Source organism: Ictalurus furcatus, chromosome 13, assembly GCF_023375685.1.
Source record: "Ictalurus furcatus strain D&B chromosome 13, Billie_1.0, whole genome shotgun sequence".
Taxonomy (NCBI): domain Eukaryota; kingdom Metazoa; phylum Chordata; class Actinopteri; order Siluriformes; family Ictaluridae; genus Ictalurus; species Ictalurus furcatus.
This window is the reverse complement of record NC_071267.1, coordinates 9,415,588-9,437,947: the sequence shown is the minus strand read 5'-3', so window position 1 is coordinate 9,437,947 and position 22,360 is coordinate 9,415,588. Positions and strand designations below refer to the sequence as shown.

Genomic DNA, 22,360 nt, shown 5'->3' with positions numbered 1-22,360 from the left:
TGGGGTTCAGTTGGCGCTACAGTTCATCAAAGAGGTGTTCAGTGGGGTTGAGGTCCGGGCTCTGTACAGGACACTCCAGTTCAGATTTGGCAAACCATGTCTTCATGGAGCTCGCTTTGTGCACAGGGGTATGGTCATACTGGAACAGGTTTGGACTCCTTAGTTCCAGCAAAAGGAAATTATAATGCTACAAAAACAGGATGTACATTTGTATACTCCCAGTTTGGGAAAGAATAATATGGGTGTGATCAAACATTTGGTCGGAGTGTATTATATGAATCAAAGGTTTACCAGAATGGCTTTATGGGTAGTTTCCAGTTTGCATCATGCCACCATCTGGGGTCTGACCGTGTTTCCCCTCCCCACCCTGACTGCCATGTCAAATAATTTACTATTCATTACAGAAAAAGATTATGGTCTTCAAGTAAGTGTGTATGTGGTTTATAGAGCAGTACATTTCCCCTCTTTCTGTTTATACAAAATACTACAAATCACAAAGAATACATTTTACACAAAACATCTAAAAAAATTAGTCTTTATTTGAACATCCCACACAAACAAAATATAACTTCATTGCAAAAGCCATCCTGTGGTCCCTCAATAATTACAAAATGATTTGAAAAGCATTTACAAAAATACACAATATAAAGTCTTACTAAGATCAACACAAATACATAAAAAAATAAATAGTGATTAATAACAGTCTCTCTTAGCTGGGCACTTGAAAATCATTACACTATATATAGGAAAATGCAAAATTATTAGGACACACTTAAAGCGGACAAACTATTGACAATATTTACAACATGCTGTTTAAAATACACTGTAGTCCATTTTGTTTCGATTAATCATACTGAGTTGTTCAGTGCAGTTCAGACCACGCCGAGTTCGCTGCTCTGCGTTTGTGTCGCATGCTGGAGTAAAAATCACACAGAGGAGGGGGAATAAAAACAAAAAGTTCCAGATGGAGATGAATTGTCCGTATTGTCCGAGATACAGGAGTGCAAGGCGTAGAGGCAAAACCTTGACGGTTAAAAGCAAGCAATCATGTAACGTGTCTCCACACTGGGACAGAGTAGAGTGGCGTGGTACCTCCTCTGTGAAACTCCACATCCAGTTTAGTGTTTGATCACTGCTGTACAGGCTCGCCGTGCACCCGGAAGCGGTACAGACACGTGTACTCTGGGTGACCCCAGTTACTCAGCACTCGCAGCTCGATAATCTGGAAGGCTTCAGTGTTGTTTTCCTGGAAAGCGCAAGATGATAATGTAAAACAATATTACCAACAGGTGCTGAACTGATGACTCAGCACTGTCCTGATCTCTAAAGTGCATACGCCTTAACACCCTTTTTGTTTCATATCTAGTAGAATGATTAACAACTCAACAGCAAAGGATTTCTGACACACACACCTCTGAAGGGCTTCTGGGGAAAAAAGGGCTTATTTTCTAGAAACTTTGTGCACTACACTTAATCTATATAACCCCCATTGTAGTATGTACCCTTTATTTACGTTACGCATACATTCCACTCATTTACACTTTCTTTAATTTAAATCTATGATCATCATCATCATCATCATCATCATCATCATCATTCAGCTCTAATAGCAAGCTCAAAGTACTGATATGCTCAAGGTCCTCTATGGGCTTCAGCAATCACATGCTTTATATAGATTATTGACCTGAAGGGAGATCAAGAACGGAAACATTAACAGACTTCCACAGATTTCAGTCATTTAGTTCATGCTAGTTGTTTGTCTGGACATTTGTAAACAAATAATTCTATACAGATTGACAATTCACAAATTTGATAAATACTCCTAGGCTAGGTAATTTATTTGAATGAGCCTTAAGTCTAATAACCTAAACAGGTGACACGTTTACTGTGAGCTTTTCATTACATAAGATTTAACAAACAGGATGCAAAACAGGCGCTGTGAACGGAAAAGCTACGAATCAATGGGATCAGAAAAACTCGCTCTCACAAGTCAGAAAATATTGAGCTTTCACAGAGCTGGAGAAGGAGAGGACACCGAAAGGTTTAGGGTTAGAAGGACGGAGAAAAAAAAACCACAAGGACGACGCGGACAGAAATAAAATCATAGAGGAGCTCCTGTAAAATAGGAAACTACTCCAGGACCCCATGCAGACTGAATCCCATCCAAATAGGGCTTAAGCATGCAGTGCGCTTCCCTCACCGTAACTGGGTAGGTCTGTAGAGCGTCTCCGTCCTCTTGGTAGACGTACTGCCCGAGCAGCTGCCCCTCCTCCTGCTGCTCATCCTCTAGACCCTTTATAGAACGGCAGAAGAAAAAAAGAAATCTTATACAACAATAGCTTAATATTTTTAATATCTCACTAAGCTGACTCACAAATGAGTGGCATAAACATGAGACATGCTTTTCTGTAAAGCTTTCACATCTTTAATACCATTTTTTTTTTTTTTTTAAATACCAAAACTGTAATTATAGAGAAAAACTGATTGACCTGTTGAACTTTTATTGCACTGAACTCAACCCATCAAAGCATATCGATACTCAACATCTGACTGGCAAGAATTTTAAAATCAGTAAACACATTTCAGATGTTAACGCTAAGTAATTAATCATTTAAAGTGGTCATGTAATAAATAGGGTCCCCTCCCCCAATCTGAGTTAATTCATGAAACGAGAGTCCTGGTATGAGCGAGTGAGAAGTCATCACATTTTATTGCAGCATGGAGCAAGTTTTTCCAATGACTATAATAGATGGCTACCTAGACTTTAGCACTGTTTCTGTCATTAACAAGACTGCAACGCCTCAAAAGTCCCATCGAATAAACAGAATAGAATAAATATATTGAATTTGAAACGTGCAACAGTCCATGCATCTGTCACGACAGAAGATACATTTCTTCATTTAGCTTTGCGTGCCAAAAATGTTTCAGACCTGTAGATCTGTGCTTTGTTCGGAAACGGGGACTCAAGTTGTTACAGTGTTGCGTTTTCGTCTTGGCTCGGTTCGCTTTCACAAGGAGACGTTTCAAAACGTGTCAAAATGTGTTCATGCAAGTCACCCGTAAGTAAACTGTCCTCTCATTGGACAGAGCGCGCCTGTTTATTTATCCAAGGTTCCGCTCATAGCGGTCATCCATCAAGACGCACCGTCAGCAGTCAGCAGCTCCGCCAGCTTATTGTGACTTTCTTTTTAGCTGTAGTTATTATAACTGATCTAATCTATATGTTCCACAGAGCGATTCAAGCCCATCTCTTAGAGACACTCACTAAACACCTTGTAAACCTCTGTGTTTTTAAGCGTTTTTGAAAATTGTTCAGAAATATGTTCATCCGAGCAAATTTCAACGAGGCACTTTACCTTGTTTTTGGTCCAAATTAAACTGCGATTTACGCTGCGAGCCATTAGCAAAACAAAAACACATTTTATGTAATGGAGTTCCCATCATGCATTGCTATACAGGTTGTGGTTCGCTGGGTCGGATTGCTTTCTCACTACAAGTGAACCGCTCCAGAGCTAATTTGTCCGAGACCACCGGAACGATTGTATTGGTGCGGATCCGAGCACGATTGCAGTGTTCATATACGTCTAAACTAACCGAACCAAGGGGGTGAGGGGGGTGTACCAGGTTCCGAATCAAACGCTCCAAATGAGCCAGGTGTGGCCATTTCCCTATCACATCAATAAAAAAAAAATATCTATGGAATTCTACTTTCAGTAGCATGCCTTACATAGACTGAGAAGTTGCGTGGGGCGCTGCTGATGTTGCCGGTAGGTGAGAGAGCTTTAGGTATGTGTTCCAGGGAAAAGGCTGTGGGAACGATCTTCACACACAGACGGATCACCAGATAGCCAGTGGAACCTTTAAATGCCCAGCAGTTACCAGGATGTACATCTGGCTGATGTGGGGAAAATGGGGAAAGGAAAGAAGAAAAAAAAACAGAAGGAAGAAAAAAAGGGAGTAAATTAGCATGAAGAAGTTGTATAGCATTATTTGAATGAATATAGAACGGATCTTACCTGTATGACTGCACGGGGAGACTGGGAGAAATACCAAAGAGGAAAACCGAACAGACTCATCAGTGCAGTCTTTGTCTCGTACGTCTCAGAACAACGTGTGCTCAGGATGCTGCCACCTAAACACAAAACACATACGTACAACTGTCATGCAGCTTAGACTTTACCAGACACGCTCAGAACAGCAGCTGGAAGATCGCCATTGAAGAAATCGAACCTTGATTCCTCAGTTTTAAGCAACTACAGAATCTCTAACTCTTCATTTACACGACTAATTTGAAAACTCAATTTCCTAAAGCGAGAAAAAAGTCTCGCTTGAGCTCAAATCAGACCACTCCAACTCTTCTACTAACATTACCAACCACAATAACAGTACAATTAAACATTTTACTAAAGGCAGAAAAAAATCACAGGTTTCTAGTATAAAATTTTTCAGCAAAAAAGTATACAAAATTTAGAACAGTGGTGTCATATGTAAGAAATAAATGACACTTAAGAGCAAGTTTAACTTCATTTTTTTTGCTCAAATTTATAAAACAATTGTATAAATTTTACTGGGTTATAGTTCTCTCTCTTAAACCGCCACATTTCCTCATCTGTCTCACTCTAACAGTTCTCAATATGTCATATGTTGCACTATTCACAAATCTAGTTGGGATTTGGTTTAAAAAGAGCAATAGTCGATTTTTTAAAAATTCCTCCCAAAAATAAAAAAGAAATATTCAGAATATGTTAAAACATTAATGGGTTAAGTCACAGCCTCAGCATGAGTGTATTAAAACACTTGTAAAACTGAAGATACACTTCACTTTGGACTGGAACTGTTTGGATAGGATTCATTTTATTGACACACACCAACAGCCCTTCACTCCAAGCAGAGTACCTGTGTAACACCGTCACTCGGGATAAGTGAAATCTAATCTAACGTTAATCAGAACGAGCCGAATTACGAGCCGCTTTAACTTTGGTTTCAATCACTTGAATGTCAGAGTGGGCAAAAGCTAAATACTAAAACACCAGCACCATAGCTCGCCGTTCGAACAAGCGGAGTACTTCTGTATGATGATTAGACGATAAATTCACTCAGGATAAACGAGATTGAATCATCGTTCATCGCCAAATACAATAAATCAGTATCTGCCGAGGGGAGATGATCTACGAACTAGGTTAGAGGCTAAGGAACAGACAGGTGAATTAAAAAAAAAAAAACACAAAATAAACGAGCAAGTTAGTTGGAGGAAGCTTCTAGCTTTATCGCCAAATTCTAAACAAGAACTGTGTGCTGGGTAAAACATGTAAAGCATAATTAATTCAAGTCACTTCTTGTATAGTATAGAGAGAACACCACAGGTCCTTATTATTCTGCAATGCCTAGTGATAATACTAATCCTTATAACGGAACTAATCCAAATAATCGTTGAACTTGCACATATACACACACACACACAAAACAGCTGCATGTATTATTATTGCTTTGTTTGCTTTAAGGAGAAAACTGATTCCAGTGCAGATGTTTTTATATTAAAATCAGGCATTTGTACTAACCCATTCCAGCTTCACAGGTAAAACGCAGATGAACACACAGTGATAAGCTTTCGGTAAACATGAGATGTTTTGGTTCCGTCACTCGACTCAACTAGCCGCATTTTTATTTATTTATTTTTTTTACATCCAACAATGGGAGGCTATATCCCACTCCATGCAGAACCTGCTCCTCTGTTACGTATACGCAGACTGAGAAAATACTGCTTACTGCAAACACTACTGCATCGGTGCAGCCATGAAGAACAACCGATCGATCAGCACTTTAATTATTAATTCATAACCAAAACCACACTACTTAGTCAGGGTTCCTCTCAAACCAGCACTACTGCATTTGGTTTCGATACTGTACCTCCAGACTCCAGAGCGTAATCCACAAGGCCAATGCGGTCCTCAGAGTAGCGCTTCAGAGCATTTTGTACAATCAGTTGGACAGCCTGGTGAGGAAAAAAAGTAAAGTAGAGTAAAGAGTGAGTGATTGTGTAGAGGAATTATCTAAAAAAATAATAATTTTCAATCAGTGCAGCTAGATTTGAGACACTTTTACCTCTTCTGATAAGCCGGATAGCTCAGTGGCTTGCAGGACACTCTGCGTGATCATCTCTTCACTTGGTTTTTGCTGCATCTCCTCTAGCTGAAGAGACAAGTTACCCAGAATGCTCTTCTCCAGAGCACCGAGTGAGGCCAGCAGGTCGGAGTTGCTCACAAACTGAGTCGAAAGCCACTGCACTAAAGAACCTGGCAGCTTCATGTCCTTCTGCTCGCTGCCGTACAGAAGAACCCGAAGCTCCTCCTTGACCTGCGCAGATATCTAAAAGGCAAATCGAACTGGCATGAATACATCTTGTCGTCTAAAACGTCATGACCACTGCCACTAGAAAGAAATGCTATTACAGATGACACCACCAAGCCACATGACATGAATAACACAGTAAGGATTTAAATGGCACCAAGTATGGGACTTACTGTGTCATGAAGAGAATCCAGCTGCCCGCACCGTCCTGTACAGCCCGTCACCCCCTGCAGGTCCGCCCTGATGTCGCTCAGAGCCTCCTCCAGCTTGCGCACTTGTGCCAACAGAGTCAAGTGAGAAGCGCTATCCATTTCCCCACTACAGAGAAAGTCATGGTCAGGTGTGATTGAGAGGCTTTGGGGCAAAATTTCCCTTGCAGTTCAGCTGAACACCACAACAAATTTCACAGACCTTATATTATTTGAACTTTTCATTTATACTCATTTGAAAACAGCGCGAAAAAAAAGAAAACCCCACCGAACACATTTTGGCTGAATGACAAAAGCACATGCAGCAAACCCCCCCCTATGGACATTGCCCCAAAGCAGCTTTACAGAAATATATACATTCAGAATATAAATTTTAAATGTACGAATTTATCCCTAACGTGCAAGCCAGAAGCGACGGTGGCGAGGAAAAACTCCCTGAGACGAAATGAAGTAGAAACCTTGACAGGAACCGGACTCAAAAGGGAACCTGTCCTCATCTGGGTATCACCGGATATTTATAATTATAAACAAGTACCTTCTATAAAGGTGCTCAAATAGTGAAATTGTGTAACCAGGAAAATTCATTACAGTTTTTACATGAAGTCTGTTTTGGTGAACTTTGGTGAACTACTCCACTGGTCACTGATGGAGACTTGAGTGCAAAACTGTTTGTGGTAATTGCAGTGCTAAGGCTATAATAGCAAGAAAATCCTAGCAATCATAACATAACTGTTCACATGAATTGAGGTTCAAAGCCATCTTTATGGTTTTTAAGTTGACGGCTTATGACCTTGTCTTACCAGAAACTTGCTATTTTTCCGGCAGCAGACATTAACTTGGGACACACGACAGACCTGGTGCAGTTGTAATGGCATTACAGCTTATTAAGCGGGCACGGGTTGGCTGTAACGCGTGACATACAATTGTAATAATGTCTATTTTTAAACACAGACGTAACCTAGTACTTCTGGAACTTTTCTGAGGCCCTCGGTTTGATAACAGTTAGTTTACGTGATATGAACGTATAGCATAGCGCAACCGCTGATGCCGCGTCTTTGTTTGTGGCAGTGTAAAACGTTAGATTCATTAACACTCAAATGAAACTGAATAACATGCTAGAAATAAGTGTAATTTTAAAAATGCAGCAGTTAAAGAAATGTTATATCTCTAATACAGATAAGTGAGTCTTATGGTAACAATTATAATACAACAACAGACAGACCTGACAATAGACGGTGTCTCAGCCTCTGGTCTTGTTTGCAACTCCTTTAAATACAAAAAAAAAAACAGCACACTTTCAGCTATATGAGCCATACAGAAACGAGACGTGATTAGGATCAGTTAGTGAATTATAGTACCTCTGTTCTTTGCGCCAGGTCCTGAAGAAGAGCTTCGATCTTGGCTAGCCGGGACTCCTGAGTGTGGTAGCCGGCTTCAAACTCTTCCGGATGCTGGAGGAATAAGACAAGAGAAAAATGCTCTCTGCTAGTTATCCTGGCATGAGGCCATTTAATCTACTGGTACTGCCTGGAAATACGGGATTAGTTTCTTCAGACGTACCTGCTGCGAGTGCTCAGTCTCTTTCTCTGCGATCTCTTCTCTCAGCAGGCTTATTCTCTGCTCTAGAAGCTTGCCCACCCACTGGTCCATGGTCTCTTTATCTGTGTTTGTACGCAGCTCTTCTTTTAGTGAGCTGCACAGCCCGAGTACCTCGGCGTGCCGCTCGTCCTGTTTGCCGCCTGACGTCGTTACCTTCTCCCACAGCATCTCGAGGCTCTGCTCGATCCGCGAGAGTCGTTCGGAATCGGCCTCGGATACGACCGGCAGCTCCTGCTGAAACCACGTCAACTTTAATACTGCACTGGTTAATCTTGATACGCAGAATTAACATATGGGATCTTCATTTACCCGTGACGTCGTATCTGATACTGCAAGATCAGGTCGAACCTCACTGGTCGGGTCTGATAACGTGATCTCAGGTTGAACCTCAATGGTCGGGTGTGATAACGTGATCTCGGGTTGAACGTCAACGGCTTTATTTACGGCCGAGTCTCTGGTCACGTTCGCTACAGGCCAAATGGTCGAGAAGCTGAACAACCCCCAGTACCACAGGACGGCTACATAGCGGAAAACAGATTAGGATAGAGGAGATGAAAATGACATAAGGTTTATCAGGTATTCATAATAGGAGCCTCCAAGGAACTTACCAAGAGTAAGCACAAAGGGAAGAACAACCAGGAAAAGTTTCTGAAGTATGGGCAGGATCCTGCAGAAAAAGATTACGCATGTTAAACAGGTCTCCGAACAAATTTCACACCGAATTATCATAGTCCTGATCAATCTGAAGGCTGAAAAATGCACATTCAAATATTTATAGAGTCAATGTTTAGTTGCCTAATGAAAGTCTATCAAAACTAAATTTTAGCCCAAAAGACTCATGTTATTCTGCTTGATGCAGGAAAAGAGCTCTGAATAAAATCCAGGTAATATAATATACATGATTCACATAGCTCTAAATTATGGAACAGACAAATATTAAGTTAATCTACCTGCCCTAAAAGTGATATCACATAATACTTTGACAGACACGCGAATGGTGTTCAATGGAGCACATGGTGCACTAGGCAGATGTTACAATGCCATGAATCATAAAAATGATATTGCTCACCTCCAATGTTTTAATGCAATACAAAATGCACAGTACAGCGCTACGCTCACCGCAAAAGTTATGTCTGATGGTATGAATTCAGTCTTGTTCGATTTCAAAGACATGGCGAAACGTAGGGAAGAGATTCAAGTCCGAACTCCATTTCAAATGGAATCTGACAGGCTACTACATGCACAGATCCAAATCTCGGACTGAAAATGAACGGTTATGAAGACTCACCTAGTCAAGAAGAAGACGTTGAACAGAGACATGAGCATGACCAACTGGTACCAGGCCGTTCCCAGCCACTGGAACGCCCCTGAAGCTGCACTGCCTACATGTAAACACACACACAATCAGCCACAAATCAGGCCACAGAGAAGATAAGCACAACGGGTTAGGGAGTTTGCAGGGGCTGCGACCACACAGATTAGAGTAAGTAATCAGCTGAGAGGAGGAGTAGGAAGCCACGCCTTCACTTCGCTGTGTTAGTCAATGGGTTAGGGAGAGAAGCACGGTCACCTTACACACTACAGCAAAGATTTAGCACATGTAGGACATGTACTGCTGTGTGAGGAAAGCATTTGATGCCAAAAGGACTCGACAATATATGAAAAGGTAGATTTTATTCCAGTTAGAGCCACAATTGGAGGTCAATTCAGCCCTTTAGATAATCAAAATAAGAGGTTTAACATGTTTCTTTAAATCATTGACTGTTTACACGCCTCAGGATGCTGCTTGTTATTCATGGCGGTGTTAGAAAGCTCAGTATCATGACTACTACTGCGGTTCTGAATTGCCCAATTGTGGCTTTAACTAAAAACAGCTACAAAGCAATGCCTTTCTTTCTGACTTAGAACCGACCAAGCTGGAGTAATTCATAAAAGCTAGAATACTGTCCCCCTGCCAAATCAAGGCAACCCGCCTAGAAACTTTTCACTGATGACTAACAGTTCATGCTTGTGTCGACTAGAATGATTTGCCTTCGTGCTGACACAGAGGCACGATGTTAATAAGAGCCTACATGCTAAAAAAAAGCCACAAAAAGGTACAGTATTTGAAACAGGATTAGAAGGGGTTAGGGAAACAGATAATGCCCAGGAGTTTTGCAACTGGATACAGCAACATCTCATGCAGGGATTTTGTAAGAAGCTGGAAAATCCCATCATAATGACCTGGAGACACTGCAGCCAAATAGAGAACAGAAAGAATCTTCCTCGTGATAAACCAGGCTGCCGAAACAACGTCCTGGCCCACCTTTAACACACTGCTGCCTGAACACCGTCAATGGGAGGGAAAGCAAAGTCATTTACCCTTTTATTGATCCGATTACACATACACATGTCCCAATACATATTATTAAATAGTTACTGAGCACATGAAGCAAAAACTGGAACAGACTACAAAAGCAAGTTAAGAACCAGCGAGTACAAAACCTGTGAATGTTACAAGGACCCACAAAGCCTCTACTAGCCACGGGGCTCCGGAAGAACTTGTGGAGACCGCGATTGTCCTTGAAGTCTGTTTCTCTTTGCAGTCGTCGCCTGTTGGGATTCAACATGTATGGCAAAAGGATTATAAAAAAAAAAAATAAAATAAAAAAATCATGCATGTGAACTAGATTCAATTAAAACCAAAAGAGTAAACTATGGTAAACATAACGTCCAGAAGCAAACCGATTTGTGGTCTGCTGTAGAGAAATGAAACAGATGTGTCTTTGTGAACAAATGCAAAGTATGTTTAAGTTCTGCTGCCACGTGCTTGTGAGTCATGTACGTTTTGTTTGCTGTGCCCGAGGACATGACTCATCTGTTGAGCATTATGCCGGGCAAACGAATCAACACACCTTCACCGGTTCCTAAAGCACAGGTAGTGGAATAAACACCAATGCACTAAAAGCCCGCCTAAAGTTTTCAGAAAACAGTTTTCAATGCAGTGTGGAGCATCGAACTTAATCCATACAGACTTGTAGCGCGAGTAGGTACAGCACCTCTTTTTTGTAGGGTGTGTGTGAGTGTGAGAGAGAGAGAGAGACATGTAGAGCTATACTTACACAGAGGGCCATTAAGAGTGTGCGGGTCCTTTTGAGTCACCGTTTCATTTACATTCATGGTTCCACAGTAACTAGCATGACCTACAGAAAACCAGCACAACAAGACAAAAAAAATATCATTCTATTCCCTCAGTTCCGCCTGCAGTCTTTGCCCTTTCTCCCGCTGATCAGAGCCCAGGATGTGAAGGGGTGGATACAGACAGGCAGGATTTGCATGTAACCAAGGTAATGTCCACAGGAGAGAGCGAGCCATTTGTTTATGTGAAACACATCGTGCTCGGCTCTTCTGCCCGAAGGGTTAAATAGTGTTGGACGTTGCGGAGAAGTGGCTGGTGGGTGAAACGTGCAGATGTCAGGACTTGAAGCGGCGCGAGAAGATAATATAGAATGAAAGAATTCGAATCAGCACTTTGTGCAAACCATTCTATGACCAGCGTAACATCGACACCAGAAATGAAAGACAGGGGACGAAAGGCGACACGACAAGACGAGCGCCAGAGGTGACGCTCCGATTAGAAAACAACAGAAATAGCAAGAACAGCAGGAGCCCCAGTTTTGGGGGAAAATTAATACATAAATAAATAAATAAATAATAAATCAGAACACAGTAAAAGATTCAGTGTTCAACCTAACCAAGAAAAATTTTTAGGACTCGTCATTCATGCAAAGAATTAAAGCGGTGAGAGACAGCAGCGCTCGAGCCTCCGTTATTACCTCCGTTAACACGGCCACTGCTGGTCTTCCCCAGCCCAATAAACTGGGCCGGACGTGTGAGGGCTGCACCTGCCCTCTTGCACACCCTCACACACCGGTCTGTCAGTGAGCACAGCTGGACTGGAGAGAGATCGAGGTTAACACACACACACACAAAGTGCAACACGTGAACACAAATACAACTTAAATAACCTTCTTACTTCAACAGATAAACACACAGAAACAGGAACACTGTCAGCATGAGAAAATCTCTTGATGGTAAAAAAAATTGTGAAGTTGAGGACAGAGGTTAAAGACGGCCGTGAAACTCAGAGTACTAGCACGGTAGCTGTGTGGACACTGATTTGCATGCAGTGTGAATCTCAGTGTGAATCCTAGTCTGAGGTGTTTACAGGACAGAAGTCATTCCGGCGAGTTAGTCGAGTCAAATACACAAGACACATTTTGACATGAAAGGACATGGGGGGGGGGGGGGGGGGAGACGACGACAAGAACAGCATATTTCTTTTTCATTATGAAGAAAACACCCAACAAAGTGTCCTAATACCAGGCGATAACGGTCGAGGCATTGTGGTGCCTCCTCTGCAAGTCCCAACCCAACATGGGACACTTCATTTACTTACACCAGCCTTAACCAATATAAATCCACCGTGTTCGTTACTCATACTTAAACGTTGAATGGGTTGTGCTGGTTTTTTTTTTTTTTGGGTTAGTAGATTCCCATCACTATTAGTATAGAGGAGTCGCAGTCAGACTGACAACGTGTTGTAGATCGACTGTCTGGATTCTCTAGTGCCAACTCTGCTTCCTTCCATTCTTCCCAAAAAAAAAAAACTGACGTTAAAATTTCTCTCATAGCATAAATAAAAGGCCCAGCAAAAACCAATATTTACACTCGCTGTCATGGTAACACCCCAACCTGCTTACTTATTATCAAATGCATTCATTTAACAACCATGGGTGCTGATTGGAGCCATAGGAGAGAAGGTAAAACAAGGTGAAATGTTCAGATCACACCATGCACCAGTTAAGAAGCCCGAGTGAAAAGAGAAAAAAGTTCAGGGGCAGATGGAACACTGATACCTTTGCCTAATTGGCCGGTCTTGAGAACGCTCTGCACGAGTATGGAAAACACACACACTACAGAGGCACAGACTCTCCTGCTGTAATGCAGGAAGGCCTCTGAGACCACTCCGAGCACACCTACAGACAAACCACAGGCAGATATTAAAATCCATCCGGATATTGAATCACGGTGCTCCACAATAACCTGTAATCCAACATAAAATCATCGAATAACACGCATTTATAAAAAAAAAAAAAAAAGTGGCATCGAGATATGAACTCAAAATCAAAGATCAGGAACTCATGGGAGTTTGATGGGAGTACAAAGCTCTGAACATCAATTATGAGCCAACGATAATTGAGCAGGTCTCTTTCAGTTATTACGGTAAACCCGCAGGACTCAATGTGCAGCTTGAGCATGAGAAAGGAAGTTTAAAATGCTCAGAGCACATAACACACTCCCACACCTTGGCAGTACGTTCTAGAGAACACCGAGATCTCTCACCGGCTCTGTGTCGGCGGCTCCGCTCTCGGCTGTACACTGTAGTGTGGGGAGAGGAGAAGGACGCGCTTGCAGCCGAGGCGGCTCCATCCACTGCGGTGCTGTGCAGAGCGGCCGAGGAGTACGAACAGGAGGAGGAGGAGCAGGCTTTAGAGGAGGTGTAGGCTTGGAGAGCATCTCTCCTGTCAGAGCGGCTGGCCACGCAGTTATTGCAGAAATAGCTGTTGTGTATTGTGGAGGTCTGAGTCTGAGCCACGTGCGTGCCGCTGTTGTTGAGGGAGAAGCTGTGGTCCGCATGGACAGTCCGATCTAAAGAAAGCATCCGGAAAGTATATGCACATCAGGCACCTTATAGTTCCTCGTAGAGTGAATGTTAACAACGTGCTGGTATTTATTTACAGTTTTGCAACCATTAAAAAATAAATGATTTAAAAAAAATAAATCTAGTTTACATTTCCAATTACCCCAAATTTAATCAATCAGCGTTGCTGATATTTGTTTCTCTATCTTTGTACTTAATTTTGTAGAAAGAAAGGGGGGGAAAAAAAAAAAAAAAAAGGTTTAAATAGAGCATATGGCTCAAACCATGTCCAGTTCCCAAAGCTACTGAACGCAAGATCAGAAGTTAGGGAAGAAAAATGCTACTGCTGGTTGTGCAGCGCTGATCTCCACCATGCGGATTAATCTCACATCTGTCTTAACAAGACTGTGTTCCAAGCCACATATTGAGCACTAATTGGTTTGCCTACATAAGATCACTGTAAGACGCACCGACATAATATTTAGTAGGGCGATATGCAGTTTGGAGTGCGAAGTATTTGTGACGCTCAGAATCCAAAACATCTGCTGCTGTTGTGGTATTACAGAAGTGTTATGAAGATAAAATAGTCAGTGTTACTGTCACAGAGCATAATCAGTGCATCGCTGATACCACGGCGCGACTGCGCATAGCTATATAAAATGTACATTATAAAGCAACCGTTATCTCTTTATCCAAAACGACTTCACAACTGCGTGACAAATTCTACAATCAGGATAAATAAGACGACCGTGATTTACACTCTTCTCATCAACTCGGAAGACAAAAGAAATTAGGGCTGCGACTAACGATGATTAATCGGACTATTATTTTTCAGATTAATCAGACTGGGGGGGGGGCAGAATTTCGAAAAAAAATTTTGGTATATTTAAAATAAAATCCACAAACTGACTATATACTTGGGTCGCACACGTAACGTTACTGTGTTCAGATGAGTGAATGTGTGTGTTACTGCAGAACATTCAACCTCTTACCATTTAACACTTAGTTTGTGCTTTTGTTTGTCTTCAGCATTTTTAATATAGTGATTTAACTTCTGCTTTAAAGCTTGTGGACAATCAGCTGGTTTTTTGTTTTCAAAATATGTTTTTTTTTTTTTTAATCCTTTGCACAATGTACATCATGGCCCACATAGATCCATTTAATACCTTTTTCATAGCCTTCAATTTGCACAATGACTGAAGGACAACATCAGGCAGAATGTGAAATAAGATGTTTTTTCGAAAAAAATACAGAAAATAAAAACTGGCCTTTTAATCCAACTAATCGATGAATCGAAGAAATAACCGACAGATTAATCAATTATCAAAATAATCATTCGTTGCAGCCCTACGTGTGTTTGACGTCATGTCCCATTGACAGGGAAACGGCTTATGGTTCCGGTTACTAAAAAACCGCTCGTGTCCTATTTGAGATGATATTACCTTTCTAAAATTCATACACTAGACCAGGGGTTCCCAAACTTTTCCAGGGCAAGGCCACCCAAATGGCATTAACATTTGACCGAGGACCCCCTTTCGCAAGATGTCTTTAAAACACATTAAAAATAAAGACTTCTGAATATATCCCCCTTTTTTTTTTAAAATTAATAATTACATCTTTACATTAGGAATTGATTGTGTGTGTGTGGTTGTCTGAGAGTGAGAATTTATTTTTCACACCAAATTTTTGAGGCCCCCCCGGGAGGCCCCCAATTTGAAAACCACTGCACTAGACGGTAGAGTACACAGTGCAAGTGTATAATACGTCATTTGGTTTACACACAACTTATGGTCTGTACTATCTGTACGATGCACGTTTTCGGAACGGAAGTAAAATGTACCCCAACTAATCGATAATGAGATTCACAGACAACGATGATCATAATCGAAAGTCATCGATTTTATGTATTAGTTATTGCAGCTCTAAAAGAGCCGCATCTCATCAATCCATTTCCTTCTTATTGATTAGTGTTGACTCGCGTTCACTTTCTCTCCCTCTCGACTGGTGGACTTGCGGGTTCTCACCGGTCTGTGTAGTCAGATTACTAATTAATGTTTGCTAAAGTTGTGTGTGATGTTTGATGTTGCCTTACAAAAGTACAAATCCTTCGTCAATACTGACCAAACAACCTACACTGACTGAACTGTGACTCACAGCAGCTCTGGAACTTCTCATTAAAAAGTACTTTTTTCCTCACCTGACTCAATAATTACACTGTAGCTTTAAGTTATTACTGTCTGACGTATACAAATGAAAAGTGACTGCCACCTTGGAAAACTGGAATGACTTGGCACACCTTGTTATGATTCCAGGAGACAAAAGCAGAGAGTTGTAAATTGTATGGTTCCATGTTTAAAGAACTATTCTAATTATGTTATAAAATTTGGAGGGAAAAATATAAAATATATACAAGATTTGAGCATACACTCACTGTCCACTTTAATAAGAACACCTGTTCATTTGTGCAGTTATCCAATCAGCTAATCATGTGGCAGCAGCACGATGCATAACATCATGCAGATACAGATCAAGAGCTTCAGTTAATGTTCACATCAAACACCAGAATGGGAAAGAAATGTAATCTCTGTGACTGACTGTGGTATGGGTGTTGGTACCAGATGGGCTGTCCAGTTTGGGCGATTCTGTGCCCATGATGGCCTTAGATTCCTGTTCTTGGCTGACAGGAATGGAACCCAGTGTGATCATCTGTTGTTGTAGCTCATCCACCTCCAGGTTCGATGTTTTGTGCATGCAGAGATGCTTTTCTGCTCACTATGCTTGTAAAGCGTGCGTATTTGAGTTACTATATCCTTCCTGGCAGCTTGAACCAATCTGACCTGTACAGGTGTTCCTTTTATAGTGGACGGTGAGTGTATATTCAAGTGTCTTGGAGATAAATTGCAAAATGAACAATGATCCCAGACCCAGAAAATGCCTTGGCTGATTGACTATATTTGAGGTAAATGAAAAATTGTGTAAAGTAATTTTTTTTCAGTTAATATAGATACGCTTGAGTCAACTCTTTACAGCAAAGAAGAAATAAGACATTATACATATCTAGCGTTTATCCTTGCGTGACACACACTTATGCTTATTCAGTTTAGCCAGAGATCGCCATTAATCCACACTGTATAACACAACAAAAGCTTTCTTAACGTCCTCTAAAATAAGAGTGAATGGCATACCTTTGAGATCTCCATCCTTATCCAACCCTAAATCAGGATGGAGGGGGAAAAACAAAAACAACAATCAATCAGCAATCAATCAGCAATCAATCAGCAACACGTGGCCCAGAATATGAACTAATGTGATCACAGACACTCTGGTAAAGGGCACTGACCCCAAAAGCTGTCGACGAGTGTGCGCTCCTGGATGCTCGATTCGTCTAGCAGGGAGGACAGCAGTGAGGCGTCGCTTGCAGCACAGCTGTGCATGCTGCTGTTGTGGGCCTGCAGTGCCAAGGACTGACCCTTCACCGGAGTCTGAAGTAGCGTACTTGAACCAGATACGGAGCGTCGAGACCTCCTGCTCTTCACGGTCCTAAAAACAAACAAACAAACCAGAAAACAGGACAGATGAGAAGGAATTAAAAAAATAAATAATTAATCCATAAAAAGGAATAACGCCACAATGAATGGTAAGTAAATGTCATAAATGAAGGTGTGTGGTATGCAACCAGCATTTCTTATTTTTGTCGGTATCTATTAGAGATATTTTTCTAACTAATTTCATTGGTTGCATTTCCCAAAATATAAACAAATGAGCAATTTAAGCCAAAGTGATCCTGCAGGATGGAACACTTGCTGTAGACGCTGTTGCAAAGCTCGGTGAGAGCACACTACTGCATCCAATACATTTCATTGAGATTCAAAATCATTCATGAGGTTTTTTTTTTTGTTTTAAATCCTTCCTCCCATGAATCTCGTAGGTCACCAAGAATGCATCTCAATCAGCTCCCTAGTTCAGCGGTCAGAGCACTGATCAGCCATTATAAGGGCCGTCTCAATTGCAAAATCCTTCCAGTGCACTAGAGCTCTCACTCCCTTTATTTATATTTATTTATATATATATATATATATATATATATATATATATATATATATATATATATATATATATATATATATATATATATATATTAAAAGGGGGGGGTGATGTGGACTCTCAGCCAACTTCACCTACAAAAAAAGTAGTTTGTTATCATTGTTGTAGCTCTCAAGCTCTTAGTGATTTTTTTTTTACTTTATTTGACATTCTATATGCGGTTTGTTTGAGTTGAACGACTTAAGGGATTAATGAATTAAAATAAATAATAAGCTAGCCTACAATCCTGCTTGAAGTCGGAACAGTGTGTGATTAAGCGAACAAATTTCTATCATATAATGTCTGACAGATATCAGTCCTGCCTGTTGATAAATGGCAGTGGTGATGTTTTACAACGCGAGTACGTGGTCATGTCACCGGAAATTGAACCATCAGTGTCCCAGTGTGTAGTGAGTCAGGGTCGTTACCCGCACCCGAACTCGTGTACACGATATACTGATTCACGACCTAGAGAGCTGATGGAGACGCACCCCACCGAGAGCACAGATGGAACATCGGACAAGCAAAGCTATACGAATGGACTACTGGGACGCGTTTATAGTTCGACACTGACTAACAGTTTGATCACTATGGGTAATTTTTGTGTGTCATGCGTCGAGGATATCTTGGACATGCAGTATATAGGATGCAAAATGTTGAACATTCTGATGGTGAAATGATTTTTAATAAATAATAAACAGGTAGTGACTACAGTCATTCGTTTAAAAGTAGCTGGAAAGTGCTTGATGATGAGGTAGGTCTTTAGTCTTTGTTTGAAGGCAGACAGTGACTCAGCTGTTCAGACAGACAGGGACAGTTCATCCCACCACCTGAATGCCAGGAGTTTTGATGCAGGTCTTGTACCCTGAGGGACGGTGGGTCCAGTCGAGTTGTGCTAGAGGCTCAGAGGGAGCATGTTGCAGCGTGGGGAGTGATAAGTGTCTTAAGGTAGGCGGACGCAGGTCCATTTTTGACTTTGTAGGCAAGCATCAGTGTTTTAAATCTGATGTGGGCAGCTACAGGAAGCCGGCGGAGGGAACACAGCAAATGGTGCTGCTAATCAAGTAAACCATGAGGGGAAAGTTAAAAATTGCATAACATTTGGTTTGTCATAATTCTGACTTTTAATCTCAAAATTCCCACTTCTCAAAATACTGACTTATTATCTGAAATGTCTGACTTCTCATCATCATCATCATCATAAACCTTTTGACATATGGTAATAGAGAAGAATATTTTCACTACCTGCATAGCCCTATCTCACACTTATCTAATGCACATCTCAAAGCGGTTTAGCAGGATAACCTTATTAGCCAGCTTTGTAGGCAAGTGCATTTGAAAGCCAACATAAATAGCAGTTAAAATGATGCATCAAAAAAATACTGGACGTTGTTAAACACATGTTTTCTATACAAGAGGGGCTAGCTCCTTTGAACCAAATCCCAAAATTGTGTTTAAAAAGAAGATTTGCCCGTTACAAATATTTAAAAATCCAACATAAATCTTTGTTTTGGTATATATTGGCCAAGCATTCGATATAGTCCAAGCTAATTTGCAATAATAAATGAGCAAGAAAAAAACCCCTTAAATAATAAGTCAAATATTATATAATTAATAATATTAATTCTAATTCATTAATATTTTCAGAAGTCAGAATTATGAGATAATAAGTCTGAATTTCGAGATAAGTCAAATTTTGTGATAATACGTCAGACTTAATTAAATAATAAAAACAACCTTTAAAATAAGTCAGAATTCAGAGAAATATAATACATCAGAATTTTGAGATAATAGGTTAAAATTGAGATAATCCAGAATTCCGAGATAAATAAAAAGTGAGAAGTCAAACTTCTGGGATAAGTCTAAATTTGGAGAAGTCAAAATTTGTTGACATATTGCTCCTGCCGCCAAAAATAAGGCGGACAAAAATATGGTACGCAATTTTTCTCTTTTTTACCTGGAGGAAATTGGCTTCCATATAGGGCAAAATGGAAGAGGAAGCGGCTCACCAAGCTGGTGATATAGATATAGCTCACACACTGCCAATATAAACGTGAAGATTGGAAAATGCTCATTACATACCTGTTTTAAGTAGGAATTTTTTTTTTTTAATGATATAAAACATCAAATGCCCACTGACATTTCTTATCTATGTTGACATCATCAGGAGTAAGCCTATGATTCTTTTTTTTAATATAAACAAGCACAACCATTAAATGTAAAATCATGAAACCCTTGCGATATTTTTAGACTGTAATTATGGTGCAAAAGCCACACTTTGGAGACTTGATGCAATTTAAAATCTTTACTGCTCACTTTTTATAAAATGACAGCGCACACATCACTAAATCAAGTATAAGCATGGGACATAATGAGCAAACTGGGTCTGTCAGGCTGTCACTATAAACGAAAACAAATACTAAACATTATAAACTGTATGCAGAACATCAACAGAGACCACTATAGAGGTTAAGACACAAATAGCAGAAAGTAATCGGAAGTAACTAGATGAGTTGTTGAGCGCATAGAGCAAAAGATCGACCAGAAATTGCTCATTTATTGCATTTTAATTGACAGTCAAGTCAGGACAGGTCAAAAATAAAAAAATATAACAATTCTATTTGTTCCATCATCCTGTCACTGTGTCCGAATAATAAATCTTTGGGTTGTGCGCTCACGTTGGAACTGACTAGTCTCCAGTCACCGCTAATGTAAATCTAGATTATCCTGATTAGTAGTAAAGCTGTCTCACTTGCTCTCCCGGTGAACCCGGCTTTCGGTACTGTAGGAAGCGCCGCGGTTGACTGAGGAGTCCAGCAGGCTGTCGTCTCCATAGTGAGTGGAGTTGGTGTGCAGGCGCAGGCTGCGTCGCGACATCCTGGGCGACTCGAACACAGGAGCGAGTTTGTGCTCCCTCTCGTACTCCAGAGCAGACGAAGAGTAGCTGGAGCTGAGGGACACACGGTGATGATATTATTATCCGTTGCAACACAAAGACAATCGGAAAACGAAAGAGAAAGCATCATGAACTACAATCTACAATCTACTAAACACTATTGAGTATGAGTATTTTGAGTTATTTTGAACACTATTGAGTTTTGAGCATCTTTGGAGCTCAAACGTCAAATAAACCGATTTGTCTCTGCCTTTTTTCGTTCTTCATACCAAATAAAGAAAATGGCAGCATTCGTCTTTCCTGCCTCGGCTTAATTCAAACCACGCCATGTGCATGTGAGGATACTGGAATGGAGGAGTAGGACACTAAAAATAACTTAATCTCTCCAAAATAAAAAAAAAAAAAAGGTTAAGTGTAGAAAGGTTACGGCTGTATACCAGCACAGGAAGACCCAACGACCAGGAAACACACTCGGCGCTAAACACAGAAGGAAGCACCGCCCACCCGAACAACAAATCTCAGCCACACGTTAAAGCCCAAAAAAAAGAGGGGTGGGATGTTTCCACATTCTGCCCCTGACCATGGTTTCTAGTCGACTAAATGTTTCCAATGCGGTGGTGTGGGGGGGAATCTGAGAAAGAGAAGAAAAAAAAAATTCCATAAAACCACCAACTGCCATTTCTCTGGAAACAATTCCAGCGTTCATGCTCCTGAACTTTGGAGCCGTTCTGATTGCAACAGGCCTGCTACATTTGCCTAGACAGCTGAAACTCAGGCAGCTGGCATGCACCGATATGAACTACAACTTCACTTAATGTTGCAGGATGACCTTGACACAGCCTCAAAGGTTTATAGTTGTGCAACACAAACGCTCAGAGCTAATCGAGAACATGACCTCAAATGCACACAGTTCACACGTCCACAAGAAGAGGAGAAAATAAGAATAAAAAGTGTTAAAGAGTTAAACCTGAAAGTAGGGCAATACACACAGCACAGTCCAGCCCCAGCTCTCCAAATTCCACCTGTCGTCAACACTCATGCCATGGAGAAATCCCAGTGGACATACGTTACCACCTACACGGACTCGCGGACGCACAAACGTACAGCTAGTCAGCAGATCTGGGCAAACTCTGAGGGAGGGACATCAATGCTTACTCCACTTCCTGCTGGAAGCACTGAAGCCACTCAATGACTCATACGACTCCCTCCCTCCCTCCCGAGTCCTGCGTTTCTGCTTTTCTTTATTGCTCAGTGCCACCTTGGCCTTCTTTTCTAAAAATACACATAAAAAAAACACCAGAGTACTAGATGAACAATATGAAGCTAGATTTTCAGGACTGTATGTTATGCAGATAAAACACCCCCTTATTTTTCGATCTGCGTAGAAAAACATGCCTTTAAATTAGCATTGCTTCACATTATATTAACCGAAGTGTCTTTTCAAAAACTCAGTAATACAGTTCTTATAAGAAGTAATGCTTCAGAGAGCAATGATCAACTTAACCAGTGCATAGGTCATACAAAACTGACCAACATACAAGT

General features: G+C 40.9%; 1 protein-coding gene across 6 annotated transcripts in view; it reads right to left on the bottom strand.

Moving 5' to 3' along the window:
• Positions 1 to 519: 519 nt before the first annotated feature.
• Positions 520 to 22,360, bottom strand: part of sun1a (Sad1 and UNC84 domain containing 1a) — a 29,812-nt gene continuing 7,971 nt past the window's right edge. For 3 of the 6 annotated variants that reach the window (XM_053639523.1, XM_053639522.1, XM_053639525.1), the window contains 22 exons: positions 20,675 to 20,872; positions 17,180 to 17,379; positions 17,025 to 17,051; positions 13,542 to 13,847; positions 13,055 to 13,174; positions 11,972 to 12,091; positions 11,258 to 11,338; positions 10,641 to 10,748; positions 10,380 to 10,478; positions 9,445 to 9,538; positions 8,765 to 8,823; positions 8,466 to 8,674; positions 8,118 to 8,390; positions 7,916 to 8,008; positions 7,780 to 7,823; positions 6,522 to 6,666; positions 6,103 to 6,366; positions 5,908 to 5,992; positions 4,017 to 4,132; positions 3,728 to 3,895; positions 2,201 to 2,293; positions 520 to 1,246 (listed from right to left, as the gene is read on the bottom strand). In XM_053639523.1, coding sequence (XP_053495498.1) covers positions 1,130 to 1,246; positions 2,201 to 2,293; positions 3,728 to 3,895; positions 4,017 to 4,132; positions 5,908 to 5,992; positions 6,103 to 6,366; positions 6,522 to 6,666; positions 7,780 to 7,823; positions 7,916 to 8,008; positions 8,118 to 8,390; positions 8,466 to 8,674; positions 8,765 to 8,823; positions 9,445 to 9,538; positions 10,380 to 10,478; positions 10,641 to 10,748; positions 11,258 to 11,338; positions 11,972 to 12,091; positions 13,055 to 13,174; positions 13,542 to 13,847; positions 17,025 to 17,051; positions 17,180 to 17,379; positions 20,675 to 20,872 — 3,019 coding nt within the window. In that variant the 3' untranslated portion in view covers positions 520 to 1,129. The remainder of the gene's footprint in view (positions 1,247 to 2,200; positions 2,294 to 3,727; positions 3,896 to 4,016; positions 4,133 to 5,907; positions 5,993 to 6,102; positions 6,367 to 6,521; positions 6,667 to 7,779; positions 7,824 to 7,915; positions 8,009 to 8,117; positions 8,391 to 8,465; positions 8,675 to 8,764; positions 8,824 to 9,444; positions 9,539 to 10,379; positions 10,479 to 10,640; positions 10,749 to 11,257; positions 11,339 to 11,971; positions 12,092 to 13,054; positions 13,175 to 13,541; positions 13,848 to 17,024; positions 17,052 to 17,179; positions 17,380 to 20,674; positions 20,873 to 22,360) is intronic. The other 3 variants (XM_053639524.1, XM_053639526.1, XM_053639527.1) reach the window with 3 other exon arrangements.